General features: G+C 31.3%; 4 protein-coding genes across 6 annotated transcripts; 2 read left to right on the top strand and 2 right to left on the bottom strand.

Annotated features, from left to right (window-relative positions):
• Positions 1–1568: 1568 nt before the first annotated feature.
• On the bottom strand, positions 1569–6180 carry LOC101210007 (spermidine synthase 2). Of its 3 annotated transcripts, none has more exons than XR_004214871.1 (9): positions 5844–6180; positions 4478–4554; positions 3689–3811; positions 3457–3561; positions 3306–3378; positions 3144–3215; positions 2418–2613; positions 2163–2260; positions 1569–1935 (listed from the first exon to the last, which is right to left on the bottom strand). XR_004214871.1 is itself a non-coding variant. In XM_011659551.2 (9 exons), the coding sequence occupies exons 1-9, from the start codon at positions 6085–6087 to the stop codon at positions 1867–1869; spliced, it is 1092 nt and encodes a 363-aa protein (XP_011657853.1). In that variant the 5' UTR covers positions 6088–6179; the 3' UTR covers positions 1569–1866. The 3 variants fall into 3 exon arrangements, 2 of the variants coding, with proteins under 2 accessions (XP_011657853.1, XP_031737628.1); XM_011659551.2 differs by having other exon boundaries at positions 2163–2295; positions 5844–6179; XM_031881768.1 differs by lacking the exon at positions 3144–3215 and having other exon boundaries at positions 2163–2295; positions 5844–6179.
• A 3494-nt stretch (positions 6181–9674) lies between these two features.
• Positions 9675–13385, top strand: LOC101209760 (probable cyclic nucleotide-gated ion channel 16). The gene is made up of 6 exons (XM_004138236.3): positions 9675–10168; positions 10308–10520; positions 10748–11061; positions 11428–11539; positions 11629–11865; positions 12327–13385. The coding sequence occupies exons 1-6, from the start codon at positions 9740–9742 to the stop codon at positions 13128–13130; spliced, it is 2109 nt and encodes a 702-aa protein (XP_004138284.1). The 5' UTR covers positions 9675–9739; the 3' UTR covers positions 13131–13385.
• A 3120-nt stretch (positions 13386–16505) lies between these two features.
• Positions 16506–20021, top strand: LOC101209430 (aldehyde dehydrogenase family 2 member B4, mitochondrial). The gene is made up of 11 exons (XM_004138067.3): positions 16506–16942; positions 17229–17366; positions 17617–17759; positions 17858–18011; positions 18104–18333; positions 18452–18541; positions 18717–18890; positions 18971–19108; positions 19200–19337; positions 19429–19490; positions 19577–20021. The coding sequence occupies exons 1-11, from the start codon at positions 16837–16839 to the stop codon at positions 19848–19850; spliced, it is 1647 nt and encodes a 548-aa protein (XP_004138115.1). The 5' UTR covers positions 16506–16836; the 3' UTR covers positions 19851–20021.
• A 1681-nt stretch (positions 20022–21702) lies between these two features.
• On the bottom strand, positions 21703–25566 carry LOC101209182 (serine/threonine-protein kinase STY13). The gene is made up of 6 exons (XM_004138066.3): positions 24892–25566; positions 23987–24108; positions 22972–23168; positions 22688–22862; positions 22347–22481; positions 21703–22210 (listed from the first exon to the last, which is right to left on the bottom strand). The coding sequence occupies exons 1-6, from the start codon at positions 25193–25195 to the stop codon at positions 22004–22006; spliced, it is 1140 nt and encodes a 379-aa protein (XP_004138114.1). The 5' UTR covers positions 25196–25566; the 3' UTR covers positions 21703–22003.
• Positions 25567–26035: the final 469 nt, after the last annotated feature.

Here is a 26035-nt window from a genome sequence, read left to right as displayed (position 1 = left end):
TTCCACACAACGCAACTCCCAATTTAGCGTGAAATTTAATTTAAGGAATCAAATAATTATATTGATTAGTAATAGAGTTTGTCAATCGAAACCTTATCACTTATTAACATCCGTCAAACCATCAAACTTATATGATTAGAAGAAGGGTAAGAATGGTATAAATATGAGAATTCAAGTTTTTTTTTCCACCTAGAGTTTAATTTCTAGATTTTTATAAGTTTAAAATTTTCAATTTTAACTATTTAATTTGTACAAATTTTACTGAATTTGTAACGAAGCATTTTAAAGTCTACTGACTAACCAACAAATAACAATGCTTACAATATTTCAAAAGTGGGCCAAAATAATTGGGCCGGCCCATAACCTAATTGCCAATTTGTCGAACGCTTTAACGGCAGGAAATTGGGAAATTGCAAAAAAATGGTTATAACTATTTCCCTATTTTGAAAAATAGCTCAAAAGAATCTTACTCGAAAATGACCGACGAGAATTCATAATGCTTTGCTTTCTCCATTTTACCCCTAAGGATATTTCAAGCTAATGTCCCAAAATCTTGAAAATAAATGTTAGGTATGAGATTTTTTTATTTGTTGTTCTAAGTGGTATTGTTTCTGCACTTGTAATAGAGTTGAAATGGAATGTAATCCAAAATTTTATGTTTGGACTGTGCATTTTGTGCGTTTGAATAGTAATTTTAAACTCATTTTGTTGTAACAGTTTATGATTAAATCTTATTTTTCACTGTTTTTACGTTTTACGATCTTATATGTTTGTTTCACCCTTAATTTAACATGCATTTTCAACACCTTTATGATTCTAAGGGATCTTGATTACATTATTCCAGCTCTGTGAGCAACTCTAAAAAGCATGCTTGGAAATAATTACAAAATAATTAAAACCATGTTTTCAACGAATTTTTAATTTAATGTTATGAAAAATGTACTAACGCTTATGCTCAACCACATCTTGACAAATAACTCCCTTGTTACTGAATTCCAAAGTCGAGCCGACCATCGTCTAGCTAGGTCAAATACTAGATGACCTTGCCCAAGAACACAATTCAACTCAAAGACTTAACATGATAGAGAGAAAAAAAAAGTCATAAGTCTTAAGTATAGATAAAAATACGAGGCTCCATCCTAACGAAACCCTAATCTTTGCTATCGAACAAATAGTTTTTGGTGAAAAACATATAGACATGTAGGGTGTCATTTTATAGGTACAAATCTTCTATTGTTTATTGAGATGTTGGTTTTGTATGCTAAATTATATCATTAGAAGAAATTGGTCCATATGTATCATCATGAAAACAAGAACTTTTATGTGAATTTTAATTATTATATGTATGGATTTAAAGATTACATTTCTTTTTAGTAATAATAGCTTTATAGAAATGATCAAATTTAAAATTGATTTAGCTAAAAGTAAGGAATTAATTTATAAAAACAAGACTTAAATTAAAAATTACTGTATATATAATAGATAAAGACGGAAAATAATCAATGACGCTAGAGATATAAAAGTCGACGAGTCTAAAAATATAATAGGAACTTGAACGTATACATATATAGAGCAACAAAATAACATTCAAAACCATGATGATTCGAAGATGAATAAAGTTTTAGAGTCAATACAAGATAGGTTTATGGTGCAAACCAATACTCATAGAAAATAAAAACTACAACAAACCCAAGCTCAATTATTATATATATCAAATGGAGAACCAAATAATATATCAAGTGGGAAATTGAAAAAGATTTTGATATTGGAGAAATGTTTCTTTCTAAAGTTGTGTGGTTGCACATAAAAAAAGAAGAAAGAAAAATCTCAATCTAAATGTCTATCAATTTTATCCCTTCTTTTCCTTTAGTTATTGCTTCTTAATCCTTTCGCTTTCTTTGCAAATGATGGCAAACAAAATGCTGCTGAATGCACCTGAATAAAAAAGACGTGACGGACAAAAAACGATGTTAATAATTATTATCTCAAAAGCCTACGATATTCGATATTTCTTTAAACTAAACTAATATATATATATATATATATATATATATATATATATATATATATATATATATATATATATATATATTATATATAATATATTATATATATATATATATATATAACTATATATATATATATATATAGTTATAGCTTGCCTCTGAGTTGTAAAACTTCAATGGTTGGGTTGCAACTCCAAAGTTCGTGTTTGAGTCAATGGGATTGATCGGATTTTTGAAGTCAACGTCTTTTGGCCCTTGAGTCGAACACAACAAGAAACCAATTACTCCACTGATCACGAAAACACAATGTATGTATTTTGATTAGATGTCTTCCTTTTTTCCTTGCAAAAGCTTAAATTGATAGGTTACAGGAGAACTATTATAAAATTTTGAAATCAATATATATATTACCTAGGGTAAGCCGGAACAATGGTCCAAGCATATTGAACCGAGCCTTTGAAAACTTGTTTGCATTTGGAGATCAAAATTTGAATGTCAAGAGAGTGAAACCAAAGACTTTCTGCTTGAATACAAAGTACTCCTCCTTCTTTAAGTGCTTTTGCTACCTTCTCAAACAACTTACTTCTCATCACCTCATCATCGGGCTCTAATCACATGCACGATTAAAAGAAGAAATAAACGTCAATTACTATTGAACTAATTAGGTCACTTTTTAATTTTGATAATTTTGATCATGTTCGATCACCTTCAATAAATTAATAAACAATTATAATTTAAAAAAATGGATTAATTTTAATAAAATAAGTAAAACATAAGTTGACTATAATTAATTTAATTCTTTTCATTATAATATGGATAAAAATATGTGTATTTTGTGACAAAAATATAATTCTTGAAATCTACTTAATCTCATTCGGTAAATATTTTGTATTTTATTTTTAAATTTTAAAAATTATATGCATATAAACAGCTCTTGCACGTCTAAATCTCTTTATTTATATATACACTTTCTTAGAAAAATTTGACTAAGAATAATGTAACTAAATAAAAAAGTGATTCAAATCATAGTAAGAAAAAAGAAAGAAAATAAATTTGATTTTCAAAAGCTAGTTAGAGAAATAGTTTCAAATAGTATAGTAATTAGATTCAAAATAATTAAGCATATAACAACATTACTTATTGGATCGAAAGCGTCGACTATGATTGCATCGTAGCTTCCTGGTGGAACAGAACTCAGAAAAACATTTCCTTCAAATCACACACCAAAACAACAAAAACTTTATAATAATAATAAATAAACAAAACATTAACATTGAATTGAATCGAATCGAATCAAACCATCAATTATATGAAGATTCACTCGATAATCTTTGTATCCAACTGCAATTTCGGGAAAGTACTTCTTGTATACCTTCAAAATAAAGTATAAATAATCAAGAATAATAAAATTAAATAAAAGAAAAATGAGGAAAAGTAGTATAATTATTACATCAATGAGCATGGTGTCTATTTCACAAATGTCAATATGTTCAATGGAAGAATGCCTCGAAATCTCTCTTAGAATGCCACCATCTCCTCCCCCAATCACCAATACCTAATGGTCAAAAATTAAAACTCTATTCTTAGTAATTAGTTCAACTGATACTTATACGTACATATAAACAAACGGAAGATCGCGTACAAAAACGAGAAAGAGAAAGAGAAAGGATATATCAAATTACCTTTTTAGGGTTTGGGATAGAGCAAAGAGGAAGGTGGGTAATCATTTCTTGGTAAGCACATTCATCTTTCTCAGTGAGTTGGAGTGCTCCATCCAACACAAATACCTTTCCATATGCTGATGTCTACACACACATTTAATTATATGATCTAACTCATTATTAAATCTAATTAATTAGGCTTCACCCTAACTAATGTTATTATTACTAATTTTTATCTCTCCTTGTTGGGTGGGTAATTTTGAAATCAATTCTTTAAAAAGTTGAAAGGATTTCACATTAATTTGTTGTTTAATTAATTTCACTTTTTCTTCCTTAAAAACAAATTAGTGTGTCAAATTTATAGTTACTAAAGAATATTTTGTCGAATTTTTTGGTGAATAAAAAAAAAAGTTACATAGAATAAAGAGTTATGTGTTTAAAGTGGACAATATAATATCGATGCAAGTTGAGCTAAACTAATCTTATTAGTTTATGAAGATAATTTAAATGACATAATAATTACAAAAAGAAAAAGAAAAAAGAACGAGCATGGTTAAAAAATAACATCAAGTATATATGTGTGCTATTAATCTCAAAGTTATTGGAAATTAAAGAAAACCCAACATAATGATGGTGTACTATATCAAACCATTTTGACGTTAATTAGGTTAAAAGTCCGTTTCTTTCACCCATATTTATCTTTTTATTGAAAATAAAAAGAGTAAAAATACAAAAATTTATGAACTAAAACGAAAATTAAACTCGAAACTTAACAATAAAAATGTTATATATATATTATTGTGTATATACCTGAAAGACCAACATGGATTGATAGGCAGAGTTTCCTTGAAACAAAACTTTATCCACCTTTAAGAAGTGTGCTTGACCTGTTCATCAACTTTCACTTCATTTTTCTTTAATTTTATCATACATCTCATCAAATTAATGTTTGTGTTTGTTTTAATTATTGGGCAACCTTTTCCCTCTTATTTAATTAACAAATTAAACATGTTTTCTTAAAAGTGATTTTGCTTTGTGTTTCATAATTAACAATTAACAATGTCTATGCATGTGCTGTCTCTCACAGTAGGATCATTTCTCTCCTTTTTGCTACTCCTTTTTAATGTGTATATATCAATTTTAAAAGTCAAAAAGTCGAATGTTTGATTCTTTATCTACTTAATAGTCATATTTTGAAAAAAAAAAAAAAAAGACACTTTATTAATTAGTATCAAACTCAGAAAAAGTAAATGATTTTAGAATATAATGGTTAAAGATCCTTTTGATCTTATTAAAATCATTCTAATAGACATTTAGCTCTAATCACTCCAAACCAATTTAAATCAATTTAAATGTTTGATTTTATGCATCTAAAAATCATTATATTTTTAACTCTTCAAATTGATTTTAAATTTTAAAATCACTTTTGACAAAGTTATTTTTGCCTCTAAAGGAACAACAAAAAAGAATTTGGTCTTCTCTTTGTTACTAAACATGATTTAAATCTTCTTGATTTTCTTATTTATCTTCTCTGGTTACTAAACATGATTTAAATCTTCTTGATTCTTTAATAAAAAGGGTTAAGGATTAATTTTAAAAATAGCAAAAATAAATTAAAATGTTTATCAATTATAGCAATATATATATATATATATATATATTCAGTTAGTGATAGACTTCTATACTATCAATGTTACACATGTTTGATAGGAATAAAATCTAAAATTTTACTGTAATTTATAAATATTTTGTCAAATTTATTATTTTTGACCGTTTTCAAAAATTACTTCAACTTAAAAGCAATAACAAAAGTGATTCCTGAGAGCATATTTGACTTACACACTTAAAGATCTTTTGGTAGAGAGATTCTTCCAAATAGAAATTTAGAATATCAAACACATGATATCATGTATGTGTTTGATAATAGATTAATAAATTATATTTTTTTAAAAAAATTAACTAATTATAAATCAATCTTAGTTATCTAATAAATTATCGTTAAAAAAATTATAGATAGGAAAAAATTGAAAAAAAAAAAAGAAACTTAAAATAAAGTCTAGAAAATTGGATAAATTGTGTAAATAGTTTTAATTTTGTTTTCAAACGTTAACGCAAAAAGAAAAGAAAACTAAAGGAAAGAAATTTGAAAAAGAAGAAGAAAATTAAGAAAACCCACCTGGCCATTGCGGGCAGTGCTCAGAAAACCAACCAGGAATGGTTGGATAATTGAGAGGATCATCACCATTGATTATAATGGAGTTATCTTCTTCTTCTTCTTCTTTATCTTTTTTGTCTTCCATAACTTCAGAAACTTGCACATGATCAGAGCATCCATTATTGTTGATCAAAACCTCATCTTTCTTCTGCTTAAACACCAGATCATCTGAAAAAGAAAGAACCCCATTGGCATCCATGGCCATATTATTATTGAATCAACTTTTAAAAAAAGAGAAGAAAAAAGCTATATTTTTCTAAAAGAATATATATAAGGCTTTTTACTGATGGGGGGTTGGGTTTTAGGGTTTATATAGAATGAAATTTGGTGTCAAAAAAGTGGGGCCTTAGACAAAATCTTCCATATGCTTTGATAATAGAATTTAGGTCTATATTTTGTTTATTATTAATTATTGTATTTGAAAACAAAAATGTCTCAATATAATACTCATTCATATGTATATATATATATATATATATTTATTTATTGTATTAGGTTTTCTCTTTTCTCATCATTGTGATACAAATAAGTGAGATTTACCATCATGAGTAGTTTTAGTGGTCAATAAGGATCATGAGTTTGATTTAAACAACTTTTATAGAGAGAATGAGATTAATTCATAGTGACCATGAATCTATGAATCTACTAATTAAGTTTAGGTGATTTGTCTTTGCAGAGCGTGTCGAGAGATCGCTGCAAGCTGCCTCAAACAATCAATAATATAAAAAAAAAAACTTATTGTGTTGATCACAACCAAATTATCTCAATAGGGCCATAGCAACACAATAAATTAAATCAATTTATTTATGTTAAGGAAACAAAAGATAATCTATACATAAGAAAGTATCTATGTGCATAGCTTAGTGAATGTCACACTCCTCTTCAATGCTAGCTTGAGTTGGAAAACAAGTATATATTAAACTATAACTCAAAAAAAATTGGAGATCTCATGGACTCGTTACCTAAACCCTTTTGGCCGGTTTGGTTTCAAAGTTATTTTAGGATTATGTTCTACAACTTGGTTAGGTTTTGAGACATACCCTAAACCCTCTTGACCGACATGATCTTACCATCTCCCCTTGGACCTAGAATACTATTTTTGGTCCAAACCTTGTTATTTTCTCGTTATATAAAACAATAATTCTTCAATCTAAAATTATGCCCACAAATACATTTGGGAAGATTTTACATTCAGCTTCTCTCTTTTTAGTTTTTATTTATTTATTTATTTCTTCCATGTTCCTTTCAAGTTAATGAATCTAAACTTTCATCCACATCTTATCATACATTTATACGTATATCTTAAGTTCTTGGCCAAACCCTAAATGACTTTATGGATCCAACACACTTTGTCTGCATTAAACAACTCTTATATATATATATATATGATATATATCTTTTATATATCTTTGAATTTGGCATGAAACATGATGATGGGGTTCTTTTTATCCTTTATATATGTATGTATATATATTACATGGAGCTCAAGTTGAGATTAAACTTAGAAGTAGAAATCAATATAATGGAAATCTACTCAAATTAAGTCCAAATCAAATCATATTCACCACATGTTACACGAAGCACCTTCTAATAATTATAACGACGAGAAAACTATATATTTTTTATTCTCACAAATCGAAAAATGTTTGAATTTGTAAATATTTTAGGTTAGATAACTAATTCACATATGACAAAGATTGGGATTAGTCAAATTTGATACAAATTTAAAATACACACTTTGTTGTATATATTATTTATAATTAAGATTGTGATGATGATTTTTTAAAAAACTTTTAAATTTGGGTGCCTTTTTGTTTGAAGTGGGTAGAGATTTGTGTTATCAACTCCAAAATGGGGTGATCACTAACCCCAAATGCACTTTGTCATATCCATATATATATATATCTTTAAATTGTAACATCATGAAAATTAAGTTTCATATCTTACCATATAATACAATTCTACCTTTCTTCTTTCTAATTCAAAACTTTTATCATTTTTAATCATTAACTCTTCAAATACGATGTATTATATTCACACGCGTTTATATATAGTACTTTAGTATATAATTCTTCGTATACTTTTATCCATGTGTATTTTTAATATGGACAAAATAACATTAAGAATCACAATAAATTAAAAGCTCTCAGGTACATATAAATCCAAAATCGTCAATCGATTTAAATATCGAATAATTTGAAGGATACAACTTAATTATGCTTGGTTTGAAATGTCTTTTTTTTATTATTAAAATCATCATTTTGATCTTTATACTTTGACGATTTTGTTCAATTTTAGTCCCTTATATTTTCATGTGTTCAATTTTAGCTCATGTACTTTTAATAAACCATAGATTTTGCATGTGAACTTAATTTTGATTAAAATTGTATAAATACTTTTGAAATTTTTAAAAAAAAAGTTGATACAAACAAACAAATAATAGTTAAAATATTAAAGTGTATTGCGTGTTATAATTAAACAAACTCAAAATTACAAAGAATAAAACAATATTTATTTTTTTATTAGTTATTGTTTTATGATATTTTATATGATTTGAAGTAGGTAACATAATTACTATTTTCAAATGTAAGTAAAATGAACCAAAATATTTACGAAATATAGCAAAATAAAATCATCATCTATTTATGATGAACTGCGACGGACCAAAATAGACTATTATTTGTATCTATTTGAATCTACTCAGGATTATAAAATTAATAATAGATGGTGATATTAATTTATATATATATATATATATATATATATATATTAAAACGAATGAAAAAGGAAGAAAAATTGAAAAGTAAAAGTAAGTATATTCAAATGTAAAGGAAATCATCTATGGGTAATGGGTTTGGCCTTTACTTATATTGAAAATCCAAATTCCTTAATTAAAATATGTATACTTTCAATTAGTAGGACCAAAGTTAAGCTTTAATTTCTTAAATCTAATAGTTCCAACCCTTCATTTTGCTTTTGGGTCCTTTTTCACTTTATAATCATAATTTCTTTTATATATTCTATATTGTTTCAAAATATAAAATTAATATTTTAATTCACAATGTATTAATATGAAGAAAAAAAATCACAATCTATTAAAGTTAAGATATATATGTTAATTAATTACATTTTTTTTACAAAAATGGAAAAACGTCATTGTGTAATTTATATTAAAAATGGTAAAAACATGTTCATCGTCAAATATAGCAAAATAAACCAATTATAGATCTATAGATCTGAAATTTTACAATATTTTGTTAATATTTTCAACACTTTTGATATTTACAATAATTTTTCTCAAAAAAACATTTTGATCTATAAATTTTTATTTAAATAATAACAATTTTGGTCCATAAATTATATTTGGTAACAATTTAGTCATTGTATTTTAAACAATTTATACCTAAACTTTAATAAGTAACAATTTAATTCATATACTTTATCATACTTTTTCTTCAACGTTATTTGACAACAATCAACGATCATCACAATCCATAGATAAATTGATTTCCAATCACTTGGTCGTCGTACATGCATATGCATGTGTTAAAAAAATTATTAAAATCTCATTTAATTCTTCTTAATAAGAACAAAGCTATCGTGCAGTCGAAAGACTAAATTGTTACAAATTTTAAAAAATAAGAACGACTAAATTGTTTATTACTCTTATTATTATTATTTACTAAAGATTAATTAAATGGTTAATTTGATTAAAGTTTTCAAAATCTAAATTTGAAAGTTAGGTAAAGTAGTTAAAAATGGAGGGCAAGAAAAAAGGGAATGACAAAAAGGGAAGTTGGGAAGAAAAAAAGGGTTGGAATGGAAGAAGAAGAAGACGAAGAAGAAGAAGAAAGGATATGCATAACATAGCGTATTCTCGATTAGGTGGACTTCAGAAATCTCTTACTCTATACAGAAAAGTTCCATGGTGGGATAAAATCTTAGAACCCGATTCCGAGTTTGTTGTTCGATGGAATCTCATTTTTCTCGTTACCTGTTTGTTTGCTCTCTTCATCGACCCTCTTTACTTTTACCTTATCATCATCGGCGGCCCTGGTTGTATGCGTTTCAACACTCGCCTTGGTATCGTCATCACTTTCTTCCGCACCATTGTCGATTTCTTCTCTCTGTTTCACATTTCTATGAAGTTTCGCACCGCTTTTGTCGCCCCTAATTCTAGAGTTTTTGGCCGTGGTGATCTCGTTATGGACCCTTCTGCCATTGCTATGCGCTACCTCAAGAAGGATTTTCTCATTGATCTTGCTGCTACACTGCCTCTGCCTCAGGTCAGTCAATCTTCTAATTTCCCTTTAGTATTGATATTTACGTGTATTAGTTTAAGCTGCAAAAACAACCCATGAAAAATTGTTGTGGTTACAATTACATCTAAATGGGTGATTTGAATATTGTTTTGTGATTTGGCAGATTGTGATTTGGTTTGTTCTTCCAGCATTGAAAAACCCATCAGCATCCCATGCAAACCACACTCTTGCATTGATTGTCCTCATTCAGTATGCACCCAGGCTGTTTGTTATATTTCCTCTGAACAGACAGATCAATAAAACCACTGGTGCGATTGCCAAAACTGCTTGGGCTGGTGCTGCCTACAATCTCCTTCTCTATTTGCTTGCTAGCCATGTACTTCCTTTCATCCATTTAATTTTTTCTTACCATGTTCGAATGTGATTCTAAAACAGTTGAAATCAATGATACTTTTTTCCGTTGCATCAGAATTGTTTTTGAGTGATTAAAGGGCTGTTTATTAAACATGAAGAAATTGGTTTTCATCATTTCAAAATCACTCCCAAACACGAACTATGTTCTCGTGTTGCCGTTGCTTATTTGTATGTGGTTTGTTAGTGCAGGTTATAGGAGCTGCATGGTATGTAGCATCAATTCAACGTCAAGACGAGTGTTGGAAATTAGAATGTAGGAAGGAGATGAATAAAACTCACTCTCCTTCTTGTAAGCCTATTTTTCTTGATTGTGAAAGTTTGGATAAGCCTGAAAGAAAAGCTTGGCTAAGATCTACTCATGTTCTTACAAATTGTGATGCATTCAATGATGAAAAGAACTTTGAGTTTGGAATGTTTGCTGATGCGTTTACTGATGAAGTTGCTTCTGCAGTATTTTATGAGAAGTACTTCTACTGCCTTTGGTTTGGTTTAAAGAGTTTGAGGTATGGCTTTTGTTTGTCTCTCATATGTGTTCTGTTTAAGAAGCACGGATACTTTAGTTTGTTACCAACTCAGTGTTTGCAAAATAAATTAAAGGAATTAGACTTAGGTTTGAAAAACTAAAAACCAAAAACGTGAAATGGTTAAGCCTAAAATTACAACAATGAAGATTCTTGCATGCTAAAAGACTGGTTTCTTCATAATCTATGTTTGAATCAAGAAGTGTAAAGTGTTTACAACACTTTTTTAATTCTTACAACCTTACTTTATAATATTGTCATCAAACCATATAATAAAGAAACAAACCAGTCGTCTACGTATAAACTTACTGTCTTCCTGATTTTTTTTTTCATGATAATTTTCTGCAGTGCATATGGACAAAATTTAACGACAAGCACTTATAGTGGAGAAATTTTGTTTAGCATTGTGATTTGCTCCATGGGATTGGTTCTGTTTTCACATCTCATAGGCCAAGTTCAGGTACTTTATAAGGGTTGATTTAATGTTTCATTTTGGTATTAAAAGGTTTGGATGTAATTATATCTTCCTTATCTTTGTGTTCTTGTAAGAGTTACCTGCAATCCACAACTGCTAGACTTGAACAGTGGAGAGTAAAACGAAGAGACACAGAGGAATGGATGACGCATAGACAGTTACCGCTTCATTTGCAAGAACGAGTTCGTCGATTTGTTCAATATAAATGGATTGCAACTCGAGGTGTAGATGAAGAGTCGATCTTGCGCTCGTTACCTTTGGATCTTCGTCGTCAAATTCAAAGACATCTTTCTCTTGCACTCGTTCGCCGTGTAAGTTCTCTTCAAACTATCTATCATCTTACTGAGTTCCCACCTCCAATATCATTCACAAATGTTGTTTGGGGTGTAAGGTGAGTTATAAAATATGAAGTTAATATGTGTTTGGGGGTGTGGGGTTGTTCCATCTGGAGTTAGGAACCATTAGAGAGAGAGAGAATGAGTCGTTAAACATGCAACCTTCGATAATAGTGAACACTGATAAAGTTTGTGGAGTTGAGTTATGAAATGGGTGGGCCAAAAACCCACTAATGAATTGTTTACACTTAAAAATATTGTTATGTTACTTTTAAATTACGGATTCACCTAAAACCTTAATGGAGACTTGGTAGAAAAAACCAATATTAGGGCTTAAACACACAACCTCTCGTTACCATTGAGAGACTGAAAATCTTAAGGTTATGAGTGAAGTTATATTAAATATTATATCATCTAATAGTTACTATATGTCTCAGGTACCCTTTTTTGCACAAATGGATGCACAGCTATTGGACGCCATTTGCGAGCGTCTCGTCTCGTCCTTGAATACCAAAGACACATTCTTAACCAGAGAGGGAGATCCCGTAAATGAGATGCTCTTCATCATCAGAGGTCAACTAGAGAGCTCCACCACCAATGGTGGCAGGTCAGGATTCTTCAACTCCATCACTCTAAGACCCGGCGACTTCTGCGGTGAAGAACTACTAACATGGGCCCTAGTCCCAACCCCTAGCTTAAACTTCCCTTCCTCAACCCGAACCGTGAAATCACTAACCGAAGTCGAGGCATTCGCACTTCGAGCCGAAGATCTAAAGTTTGTAGCCAGTCAGTTCAAGAGGCTCCATAGCAAGAAACTCCAACATGCTTTTAGATATTACTCCCATCAATGGAGGACTTGGGGATCTTGTTTCATACAAGCTGCTTGGAGAAGATATGTGAAAAGAAAGTTAGCTATGGAATTGGCAAGACAAGAAGAGCTTTATTACACAAACATTTTGGACCAAGATCATCATAGCAGCCATGGCAATGAAATGATGGTGGGAAGTGAAGGAGTTGGTGAAACCAGTAGTACTCATGGGTCGTCTAAAACTACGATTACTACAAATAACAAAAAACAAAATCTTGGAATAACAATGTTGGCTTCAAAATTTGCAGCAAATACAAGAAGAGGAGTTCATCAAAAGTTGGCTGCACTTGGTCCTGATGCTGCTAGCTTGAAAATGCCTAAGCTGTTTAAGCCTGATGAACCTGACTTCTCTGCTTTCCAAGATGATAATTGAGTTTAACAACTATGCCACCCATCAAGTTTTGTTCTCTTTTTTTTTTTCTTTTTTTCCCCACAAAAGTTAGAGATTAGACAAACAAAAACTATTTACATTTTACACCGACCAATGACAATGTCAATGTATTGATAGATATATATATACACTTAGAAAAGCTAATTTAAATTCTAAATCTGTGCAAATACCATCTTAAAGTAAGATGTACCGAGAAATATTTTTGTTAATACTTCGATATTTCTTTTTCACTTGTAATTTTGAAAATTTGTAAACCCAATAGGTGGTCGAAAATGATGTTGCAAAGTTCAAACACAGAACGTTCTCACTTCTCATCGAGCATTCCACCTTTTTGAGTTAATCTCACTTCTATTCTAAATACTGCGTGTACTAATCAACTCAAAATTTTTACTCAAAATTGTAAGTTAACTGACTAATAGTGAAGTTGAAGTATGCTTAATTTAGTTATATCAACAGTGGAATATGTTTATATACTTTTAGATCTTATATGGACTGCAAATTTTACATTAAGGAATTAGAATTAGTTGATTGGACCAAACCCTATTGAACATGTTTTAATTGTCTATTAATGGGTAGCAATAATTAGTTCTCCAAGTGGGTAATTACACAGTTAGGCTTGAATTCAATTTGGATGTTTAAGTTTTAACCTATAAACTTAGATTTTTTTTTTTTTTTCTTCCTTTAATATGGTAAACTTTTATTTATTGAAATAATAAATAAAAGTTGACATAACTAACACGGCCAAAAATTAAGACATTTTATATAGTAGTTGATTTTGGGATCAATCAAGAACCAACAACTAAATTGATCGTTTTTTATAAAAAAATGAGTCCAAACCGATGTCTATATCGACCAATACATTGGTTTGGGTTTTTTCAAATTTCAATTTTTTTTTTTTTTTTGTTAAACACCTTGTATGTATTAAGATTTTTTAGAACATATATTGCAAGTCAATGGATCATTAAAAGAAGAGAGTGATAGGATGCTAACAAAACTATCATTATTATCGTTAAAACGAACTTGGTTAAATTATAATTGATATAATCTTCTTTTCTAAACATGAGGTTCATGTTGAGTTTTTGTGAAATATTAGAAGGGCATTTTATCTTACATCTATTAAATTGAAGAATAAGAGCATATGCCCCGTCCCAGTTGGAAACACTATAAGTTCAGTGTATGAACTCTATTTTTGTTTATGGAAAAAAGATATGAATAGTCAAAAGTTTTGAGAGAGCGCTTTTGTAATCGAGGTGGGAAGAGAGAAAATCATTAATTAATTCACGTGTTTCTAGTTTTAGTGCTTTCTTTTGCATTTTCTCTCCTTTTTTCTAATTGTTTGATCCCAAAATTTTATCATTATTATTGTAACGTAACAATGAATCAATTGATTAATAGAATTATTGGTCTTAATAATAATAAATCACTAAGAAAGAAAAACCAAAAGTAAACAAAAAAAAAAAAAAAGGAAAATATCTTAAATTTGATTTTGTTGAGTGAAATAATTATTGTAAGTCGCTCTCAAAAAAAATAGAAATAAATAAGAACAATCAGTTTAGATATTTGGAGGAGAAATGTCCAAATCTTTTATGGTTATACTTATCAAATCACAGGGCTAAATGATTCCAATTTGAATATCAATTCTCAAATACTTTATTTTAAAAATATCTTTCGACTTTTCTTAATCTGAACTATACCCATATTAGTTTTTAATTATTTAAATTTTATAGAAACGATTGTTGTCGGTCTTAGGGTTAATAGTCTTTTCAAGAGATGCAGTCAGAGAATTCTAGGTAGAAGATTTAAGTATCGATCTTATTAATTGTAATGAGTTAATTTATGTCAAGAAGTGATACGTTATTGTCATTTTGAAACGAATCAAAGTAATGTATGAACTCAGTAATTCACCTAAATGTTTTATCTTAGAATAAGAATTTTTTTTATTGTCTCTATAAAACTAATAATCGTTGGTTTTATAAATTTAATTTCAGATGATATCTTATCCATTGAATTATTAAGGTTGATCGAGATAAGAGAAATAACAAAAACTCATCTTTTCATTTGTTTCCATTTCATCATATATATATATATATATTTGGCATCATGTGAACCACAAATGTATTCTTATTATGATGGTCGTCACAATCTAAATATTTTACATCTTTCTATATATTAAAAATATCTAAATATCATACATTCCTAAATTATTATACAATATCCTTACCTATCAATGTCCATTAGTATCTAGAATCTGAAATTCGATTGATAATAATTTTTCTTTCAATATTAAAAAGTTTCTAACTTTGAATTTTGTGGCTAAATTGATTTTTCATGAACAAAATTTACTAACCTAACTAATTACTAAACATAATTTTATAATGACTAATTATTTTGCTTTTAGTTCAATACTATATTTGAGAAGTGAAACAATTTAAACATCTTCATCGCTTGTTCTAAAACAGAGTAATTTTAATAGAGCGTTAATTGTTGGAAACAAATATATGGCTGTGCTAAATTGCATATGTTAACACAACTTCTTAGATTTAAACGTATAAAGTTAGCGTATTAAAATATAACAATATTACGATAATACGGTTACGATATCCTTGTAACTACCAAAATAATAATAATTGTTACTTTCTAATTGAAACATTAACTATGAATCGAGTCATTTTTTCAAGCTAAGTTAGGTGAATGTTAAATTTTAATTTTATATCAAATATTTAATTTTTATTTACCTTTAAAGAAAATAAATATACAATTAACCCAATTTATTATAAACTTTTTCTTTCTTTCTTTCTTTTAGACATTTTCTATATAAATCTATAATTTGACAAAACAAAATTCAAGAATTCAAATCAGCCCTCATCCCAAGATTCATACATCCAAACTCCAAAATTAAGAAACGAAAATAATAAATTCAAATCCAAACCAAAATGAACATCAATCTCAAATTTTACTTTTTAAGAAAATTTAAAGAAAAAAACAACTCAAACAAGTGCATGAACTCTCTTGTTAAATTTTTAAACAATGATTAGGTGCTAAGGGTAGAAACGGTTCGGTTGGATTCGGTTGGGTAAATATGGAATGAAAATAGTGTAGAGTGCTTTTTCTGGAAAAAGTAGATTGAGTAATAGTTCATTTTGTTAGACCCCTAGACCAGACAAATTATACACCTCAACACTTGTCTTTTAGTTTCAAAAATCAATCCTTTAGCCAAGTTTTTTGAGGTGGAGGTCTCAAAGAATAGAGTGAGGTATCCAGCAATGAATCAAACAAACAACTTTTATCATCTCATCCTTTTGTTGTTTGTCTCGTTTGAAAATTTTAATAAAAGAAAAAAGTCTGTAAAAAATGGAAGGAAAAATATATATATATACAGTTTTGGTTAATAATTTATAAGCTCATGAATTTGGTTTCTTCAATCTACTTTATGTACATCCAAATAGCACCACCATGTGATGTAATGGAAGAAAAAGGAAAATGAAAATGATTTGGAAACAACCCATCTTAATTGGATTATAACTTATTGTCTTTAAATTCTTTTATTTTGTGGCCTATAATGGCATTCTTTGGCTAAATCTTGTTCTCTACTTAACCAATCTTACCGTGCTTCTGCTTCAAGTGTGTGAAAAAACAAAAAAGCACAAAAGGGGTCTTCTTGTTGTTAAGCATTTTGTGTTTTGTGGCCATGGCTGCTGCTCGTAGAGGAATCTCTTCTTTACTCTCTCGTTCTATCTTAGCTTCTTCTTCTTCTTCTACTGTTAATGGGTTTGGTTCTCTTCTTCAATCTCATGGTGAGTTTCTTCCTGCTATGGTGGTGTTCTGCTTTTTCTTTGGGTGTATGTTTACTGATTGTTTTGTTGTTTTCTTACCTTTTAGTCAAGAAAGCATCTGAGTTTTTTTTTTTTTTTTTTTGCAAAATTCCAAAAACCGTCAAAACGCGTTTTTTAAATATTACCTTTTGTTTTTGTTCTTGTTTTCAAAAGTTGTTTAGGTGGGAACACTGAACAGTGTTTATAAGCTTAATTTTTTAAGGTGAAAGTATTGAATAATGAAAATATGTGATTGTGTGCTTTTCAGGAAGAGTTTCAAGGTTCCTTGGAAGAGGATATGGATTTAGCACATCCGCTTTGGCAGAGGAGGAACTTATCACTCCTCCTGTTCAGATAAACTACACTCAAAATCTGATCAATGGCCAGTTTGTTGATTCTGCATCCGGTGAATTTTTTTTCTTCATCTAACAGAATTGTTTGTGCTGTTACTGTTTTAGCTTTCTTAGATGTCTGGAAAATTGTGTTCAAAGTGTATGAAACCGAATATTAAATGAAGATATGAAAATCACTTTCAATGAATCACTCCCAAGCATGTCGTTATGGAATTGTTTTGTTTTTGTCATAATCTTACCTTTCAAAAGTCATCTGATGGATAGAGATAAAAGGCTGAATTTGATATGATCTGTTCATCATAGGAAAAACGTTTCCAACTTACGATCCTCGCACTGGGGAAGTGATTGCTCATGTTGCCGAGGGTGATGCTGAGGATGTCAACCGTGCAGTATCAGCTGCACGAAAGGCTTTCGACGAGGGGCCATGGCCGAGAATGTCTGCTTATGTAATACTTTCCTACAAGCTGCAACTCTGACTGTTTCCTCCACCTCTTTCCTTTATTTGAATTGCTATATCCACTGTTTATTTTGCGTCGATTTTCAGGAACGATCGAGGATATTGTTACGGTTTGCAGATTTGATTGAGAAACATACTCCTGAACTTTCAGCATTGGAAACATGGAACAATGGGAAACCTTACGAACAATCGCTTAAATCTGAATTACCATTACTCGTGCGCTTGTTTCACTATTATGCAGGTTAGTTTGGTACGGCATTGTAGCAATCAGCTTTTATCCTCCTGTTTTTTTTAGATTTCTAACTGCTGTTGGTTTCTTCACAAACTATCCAGGCTGGGCAGACAAAATTCATGGATTAACAGTTCCAGCTGATGGAAATCATCATGTTCAAGTATTGCATGAACCAATTGGAGTTGCAGGACAAATAATTCCATGGAACTTTCCTCTTATTATGTTTGCTTGGAAAGTTGGTCCTGCTTTAGCTTGTGGCAACACCGTTGTCCTAAAAACTGCAGAGCAAACACCTCTGACTGCTCTTTATGTGGCTAAGTTATTACACGAGGTAGTGTCTTCGAAGTCATGTTTGTTCCCGAGTCGCTCTTTTGATCGATGCATGGATATAATGTTCGAATATTCTTTATCTATGATCCAACTAATCTTCATTCTTATCAATCGAACAGGCAGGTCTTCCTCCAGGGGTTCTAAATATCGTTTCAGGCTATGGTCCAACCGCAGGTGCTGCCCTTGCTAGCCATATGGATGTGGACAAGGTGATCAATCTTGAATTCATCTTGCTATTGTTTGAAACTCAAATCTATCATGTTCTATCATTCGGTTCATATTTAATTAGGTGTGAATGCAGTCATGTTTACAGCTTTGTTTCCATAATTAGCATATTATCACGAACTAAACTACAAACTTCGTGGCACAATAATCTGTTTGCAGCTAGCTTTCACCGGATCAACAAGCACGGGAAAAGTTGTACTCGAATTGGCAGCAAAGAGCAATTTGAAGCCAGTGACACTAGAGCTTGGAGGGAAATCACCTTTCATTGTTTGTGAGGATGCAGATGTTGATAAGGCTGTGGAGCTTGCTCATTTTGCTCTTTTTTTCAATCAGGTTTGTCTCTACACTCTCACTTTTGTCATGGATTTGTAGCACTTAAACTCATTTGTTTGTCAAATCTTGTTCGTTTTCAGGGGCAATGTTGTTGTGCCGGGTCTCGTACTTTTGTGCACGAGCGTGTACACGAGGAATTTGTCGAAAAGTCGAAGGCACGTGCCCAAAGACGTGTTGTTGGTGACCCTTTCAAGAAGGGTGTTGAACAGGGTCCTCAGGTAACACTCCCCCTATTGAAGCATTTGCTTTCCCCATCTAATCCATGCGAAGAATAATCGACATACCATACAACGTTACGTTTCTTTTTAGATTGACTCGGATCAATTTGAAAAAGTCCTAAGATATATCAAATCTGGCATTGAAAGCAATGCTACTTTGGAATGTGGAGGTGGTAGACTTGGGTCCAAGGGGTACTTCATCGAGCCAACAGTTTTCTCAAATGTTAAGGTGCATTCTCTATCGTATTATCTAGCTTCCTTATACACTCTAAAGAACGTAAATTAACATCTCGATTCACTTCTCTCATCAATTTGATCAGGACGATATGTTGATAGCAAAGGATGAAATCTTTGGTCCAGTACAATCCATCCTGAAATTCAAGCAAGTTATTTACATCTCAAACTTATCATATCACTCTTTGATCGCACACTATCTAACATGTTCTATTTGAATTTTGTCAACATCAGGGACATTGATGAAGTAATTCATAGAGCAAACTCAACTCGTTACGGTCTAGCATCAGGAATTTTCACATCGAACATCGACACAGCCAACACATTAATACGAGGATTGAGAACGGGGACCGTGTGGGTGAATTGCTTCGACATCTTCGACGCCGCAATACCATTCGGCGGGTATAAGATGAGTGGAATAGGAAGGGAGAAGGGAATTTACAGCCTCCAAAACTACTTACAAGTAAAGGCTGTTGTTACACCTCTCAAGAATCCAGCATGGTTGTGAGAATCTCACCAATGCAGGTGAAGTACAAAAATGTTTAATTTTGCAAAATCAGTTTTTCTTTTTCTTCTCTCTTTCTCAAGAATAAAGCAGGGCCTTGCTTCTGTTCTGTTGGTGTAGAAAAGTTCAAACTTTTATAATAATATCTACCTCTTCATATGTGATTCTGAGCTATCCCTTTTTGGATGATTTTGATTGAACATCAACTTTTCTTAATGATTAAAAAAGATATCATTGAGTTTTCTATTTTATGAATATCAAATCTTATTGAGTAGAATAATGAATGATTGCTGATAGAATGAAAAACAGAGAATTATATTTTAGATCAAATGATGAAATATACAAAGCATTAGATTCAGAATCACTTTCTGTTGTTATCAAAACGATGTGATGTTTTACTAATTTGACACTAACATTTGAAATATATTGTGGACATTATGTTTGAACTAAGTTTTTTATCCAATTAAATAACTAATGAAAACTTTGTATCTTTATATATATATTGAAAAAACGAACTTTTATTGCGAAAAGATAAAAAAAAAAATACAATATCGAACAAATAAACAAGCCAACTTTTTTCTATGGAAGGAGGACCTAAAAAGTAAAATGTTATCTAAAGAGTAATTACAACAAGAAGTATTTAAAATCGAAGCTCAAACGGAAACTTGAAATTTCATCGATGTGGCGATGTCCAAACATCCTTAGGGTCTCTTTAACCCCTTTAAAAACTTAATTGTTTCTCTCTGCACAAAATTCATAACGAAGTACACACCATTGCTAGCCTCAAGAAAGGAGACGACCCCTCTTGAAAAGATGGATGGAGAAGGAGCTTTCCAATCAAACTCAAACTATCAACGTTCCATTCGATGAGTCAGCAAAAATCAATTCCTAGAAGAAGTGGTCTTACATTGTCCCCACAAACTCACAATCTCACACCACCAGAGAAGTTATTCAGATTTTTTTTGCGTCGGAATATAAAGAATCGAATAAGGCAACTTCCTCGATATATGATTCAAAGTATCCACTCAACGAAGTAAAACTTGTCCAAAAAGAAACTTAACTTTGTTTGAAATCTTAGTCCTCCACAAAGTATCAAAGACAACTCTCTAACGAGAAAATGATCCAACGAGTGTCAAAATTATGATTGGTATAAACCTTCTAAAGGGTCAGCACTTTGTAACGAACATCCCTCCATCCAAACCTGAAGGCAAATTCTTATGTCAATGACGTGATTTCCCCCTTGGTTCCATTGTATCGAGTATAACTTTAAGTGTAAACGGATTTATTTAATTATAATTTGTATGTTTTTATTTATTAGAAAGAAATTGTCTATTTCGAATTTTCGTTTATAATGATTTCAGTTATGACCTTATTTGCACGTTACAAAATGAATATAGTTCAACTAAAAGTCTCTCTAGTACCGACTTCGAAGTTAGAGATTCAATTTTTTATAGAAAAAATAATTTCCTCCTCTCTTTTTTTTCCATATATTCTTCTCGGTAGTATTTTAAAATAATAAGAAAATTTTAAGAACGAAAGAAACAGTCTCTGGAGAAATAATTTCTTATCAAATTTGCTTGAAAATCATTAAAAAAAATGTAAACAAACCAAATATTGAGAAATAAACTACTGAAAAGTAATCTGTGTTTGCTATCTCTCTCACTCATAAGTTGATATTTGGATCTTCATACCAAATTTTCTAAAGAAGAAGCTGTTTCATTTTTCGAAAGAATAATTAGAAATTTGTAATTTTTTTCAATAACCCGAAGAAGATAATGAATACGATGAAGACAGTAACCTAACGACGATCCTTCGAGGCTTTAGGTTTTTTCGAGTTGGGAAACCATTCATGAAGTAGAAGCCAAAGAGGAAGAAGATACCATTTCAATCTTACAATTCATTCAATTTAATGTCATTACAAAAGGCTTACATCCAATGGCAAAGTGAAAGGCAGCAAAGTCCCTGGTTTATGTACCCACCACCATCATCTATTTTACTACTAGCCTCACCCTCAATATATATAAATATATAGATATTTTTCTTTTCCTACTTCTTCTATTTGTCATTACCACAATCACATTATGGTTTTTTCCCTTTCATCTTCAAAATAATTTTTATCAGATTTTCGTATCCAATTCAAACATACAAACAAATCTTTAGGGCCCTCTATATTTTCGAAAGCATAGACAACCCTGAGCTTGATCAACAGGAATCATACCTCCACCCTTGGAAGTGTCAATGGCCTCCAACATGGAAACTACTTCATCCATCTCGGGTCGCTTGTCTGGGGTTGCATCCCAGCAACGCTTCATTACATTTGCTAGAGAGCTTGGGCAACATCTCGGTATCTCTGGCCTCAGATTCTGTAGTGTTTTGAGATTAATGTTGTCAGTTGAGTTAGTGATAAGTTGAAAACAATGAAGTGGTTTCTTCTCAAATGCACATCGTCCTGCAGTCTGCAGATATGAAGATGAAAGGGTGAAAGAATTGGAAGTTTACCTGACGAACCACGGCAGAGGTTACTTCAGAGAAACTAAGGTCGGGATATGGCATGTCACAGCAATAAATTTCCCACAGGCAGATACCGAAGCTGTACACATCACATTTCCTGTTATATGGGTTGCCATTGAGAACCTGTAAAACCAGATAGACGGATATAAATTTAGCAAAACCATCATTGGGATGTTTTTGATAGCTATATTCTGCCACAAAGGGTTTCCAATTCCAGTTTCCATGTAATGAATGAGGAACACAACTATGGAATCAAAGTGAAACATTTTATGGACGATGCCCCTCTCCTAATTGTCGTGTGAGTTGGCTACAAGAAAAGAACTGCATACCTCTGGAGCCATGTAACCAAGTGTCCCGGTCTCCCCAGTCATGTCATTGGGATTTGAGGCCTCAACTCTAGCAACACCAAAATCAGCAATTTTGACTGTACGTGTTTTGTCCAATAGCATGTTTTCGGTCTTTACATCTCTGTGAACGATTTTCTGCGAATGAAGGTAACTCAACCTGCAAAATAAATGGAACAATTTCTAAGAGCCAAATACGTCAAGTACACTACATACTATTCTCAAGCACAAAGAACTAGTGAACAGAAGAAATCGTGTGAGCACGGTACCCTCTAGCAAGATCAAGGGCCAGCTGGACAACCACCTTGAAAGCTAGCTTTCTTCTCCTGTTTTTTATGAGATAAGATTTAAGAGCACCCCCGGCAAGATATTCCACCACAACACAACATATGTTGCTTGGCATGCCTATTAGACCATTTTCAGTTTGAATCTGTAACTCTGCTGAGCCCATTGTTGCCCCTATAAACTGAAAATCAGGAAAACCGTGAAAAATCAAAAACTAGAAACCAAAGTTACAAACAAAAGAAAAAAATGACAACGTGGCCCATTAATTATTGAATAAGCACATCAAGATATATCGTTATCTGAATGATAAAATATAATTCCCCTCCCACGCGGATAGGTAAGAAGGGGAAGGGAAAAAGAAGGAAAGATGATAAGTTAGGAGTCAGGATAAAGACGCTAGTTTTTCCACTATCAAAGATGTCAACACTTCTTTGATCTGATTGAAGCCCTCCAAGTGAGCAACATGCTTTTTGGCCCTATCTCTATTCTAGCAAGGATAAGATTTAATTTAGTTGACTTATTTTCCCTATCTACCAAAGTACAATGGTGGAGAGAGATTTAGACTCGAGATGGAATCCTGCAACATGATTGAAGTTTATTGGGTGAGCTACCAGTAGAAGAGATTTAATTGAATTCTGAAGTTCATGCAAAAAGAGCTTTCAATGGCCTGTACAGAAGACTCGAGGGAGTAAAAAGCAAACCTTTTTGTCATAAAATTAATTATGACAAAAAGAAATAAAAATAAGGAAACATGAGGAGGAAAAAAGAACAGTTTCTCGTAATCGGATCATTAATCATTCTGGGTCTTATTGATCCTCTACTGTCTATAATGTCAGCATCTTCTAAAAGACTAACAACTATTAGAATTGCATTCAATTGAGACAATGTGAACAAGTCCAGAAAATAGAGTTGAGGGTTGGAACGAGCGTCTAACAAGACATCCATTTCATGTTTCAGAATCACAGCAAGTAGGCAAATACACAATGAAGTTGTAGTGACCTTCGTAACATTTGGATGCTCTAGTTTATGCCAAACAGCAACTTCTTGTTTAAAAGCCGCCCTCAGTGAAGCAATTTCAGCTTCTGTCCTGTGACCTTCTTCTCCCCAATCCAGCAACTTGACTAATGCATTAAAAAAGTCAAAAGAAAACTTCAGTGGATGGTAACAACCAACTGAAACCCAGTAACCTTTACAAACTACAAACTAAGATAATATTTTTAAAAAATAATATATGAGCAAGTGAGTGATTGAATGAGGGAGTGAATAGATCTTAAAATAATTGAATGATAATGATCCCATTAAAAAAAGCAAACGATAATGATGATAAAGACAGAAATTAATACAAATCAGTAGAAGTTAGCAGAAATGGCCAATTTCATTATAATAGCTTTCCTAAGTCAAATTTTATCCAACAGCTGGAATCACATGAAAGTTCAAAACTTTTATTTACAACAAAGTCATTCAGGACATCGTTGTCATAAACAAATTCAACTCAATCTCGTGTATGCATCACGGATCATCTAAAAGAGAGTTCAAATGGCCAATCACCACTTCATGGTAGTGGCAAAATGTCTTCAAAATAAAACGTCAGCCTAAACTCAAACAAGTCTAAACAATTACTTACCGGGATCCAATAAGAAGGTTCCTAAATTATGAGATTTCAAGGAACTACCCATAAGTAAACAAACAAAATTCAGCAGTAAAGATTAAAAAAAATGATAATGATGAACATTTAATTAAGACGATTAAAACAACAAAACTTCAAAACAAGCTAAAGGAAATTCACAAAATAAAACAAAACCAAGACATAAACTGTAGTGTATGATCGTGTAACCATTCTAAAAGATCAGGTCAGAGAGTAATTAAACTAAAAATAGGGTAAAAAGTAGAAATCGGAGACTAACCGGCAACATCTAGTCCGTCATAAACGCCGCGGTGGACAGTGCCAAAAGTACCACGAGCAATGACGCTCTTGATAATCAATTTAGAGGGATCGATCTCCCACTCTTGCCGGTCCTTAGCAGCGACTTTAGTAGACCTACTACGAGCGATAGGAGCAGAAGTGAGAAAGCTATTGCCGGTATCTTCATCTTTCTTCTTGTTCTTCTCCATAGTCAAAGCTCTACTAAGATGCCTCTCAAGCTGTTCATCTAAGCTCTTGAGATCAATCTGATCCGCACGAACAAACCCATCATTGTTCTCTTTCATTTTTTACCGATTTAGCAACAGAAATCAAAAGGGGGGAAAACGAGAAATTGTGGGTTGGAATGGAGGGAAGAAATTGGGATGGAAATTTCAAATCAAATCAGAAAATAAGAGAAAATTGGGAATTGGTGATTGTTGTTGTTGTTTCTTTGTTGTAGTCGTTGTTGTTGTTCTTCTTCTTCTTCTTCGTTTCCACAAAATCTGCAATGGCTTCTCCAATCATCCATGTGGCCACATGAATTTGCCTGCTCATAACGTGTGCTTCTGACCCACTTCGGTCTCCTTCTCTATTTATTATTTCTTTCTTTTTTCCTTTCTTTTTTCTTCTTTTCTTTCTTTTTTTATTTTTTCTTTTTCTTTTTCTTCAGTTCCCATCCAATTAACAGATCAGACCTTATAATATATATACATATATATATAAAGATTGTTTACGTGAGATGATAACTTAGCTTTGTCACATTATTGGGTTTCTTAATCCTTTAATTATTTTAATTTAATTTATTAAACTTTCTTATAAACTACGTGTGTGTTCGGTTCTTGAGTTTACAATATAGATAGCAAATGTTCTTGAACTAAAGAAAACAAGGGGTTTAACATCACGGGTTGATCTAGTAGTAAAAGGGAGATATGGTCGTCTCAAAATTATTTGACGAATTTCAATCATGTGGGTTGTCAAAATGTTTCGACTAGTTTTAATAGTGATGAAAATACGGTGAAACTTAGTTGATTGTTTTTTAATTAGTTTATAGGTATTAACTTAAATAATAAAATTGGGTATTTTTATTTTTTTAAAAAAATAAGGTAAAAAGCGTTAATTGTTGAAACTTGGGAATCGAATTAGAA

Source organism: Cucumis sativus, chromosome 1 (assembly GCF_000004075.3).
Source record: "Cucumis sativus cultivar 9930 chromosome 1, Cucumber_9930_V3, whole genome shotgun sequence".
NCBI lineage: Eukaryota > Viridiplantae > Streptophyta > Magnoliopsida > Cucurbitales > Cucurbitaceae > Cucumis > Cucumis sativus.
This window is presented reverse-complemented; position numbering and strand designations above follow the sequence as displayed.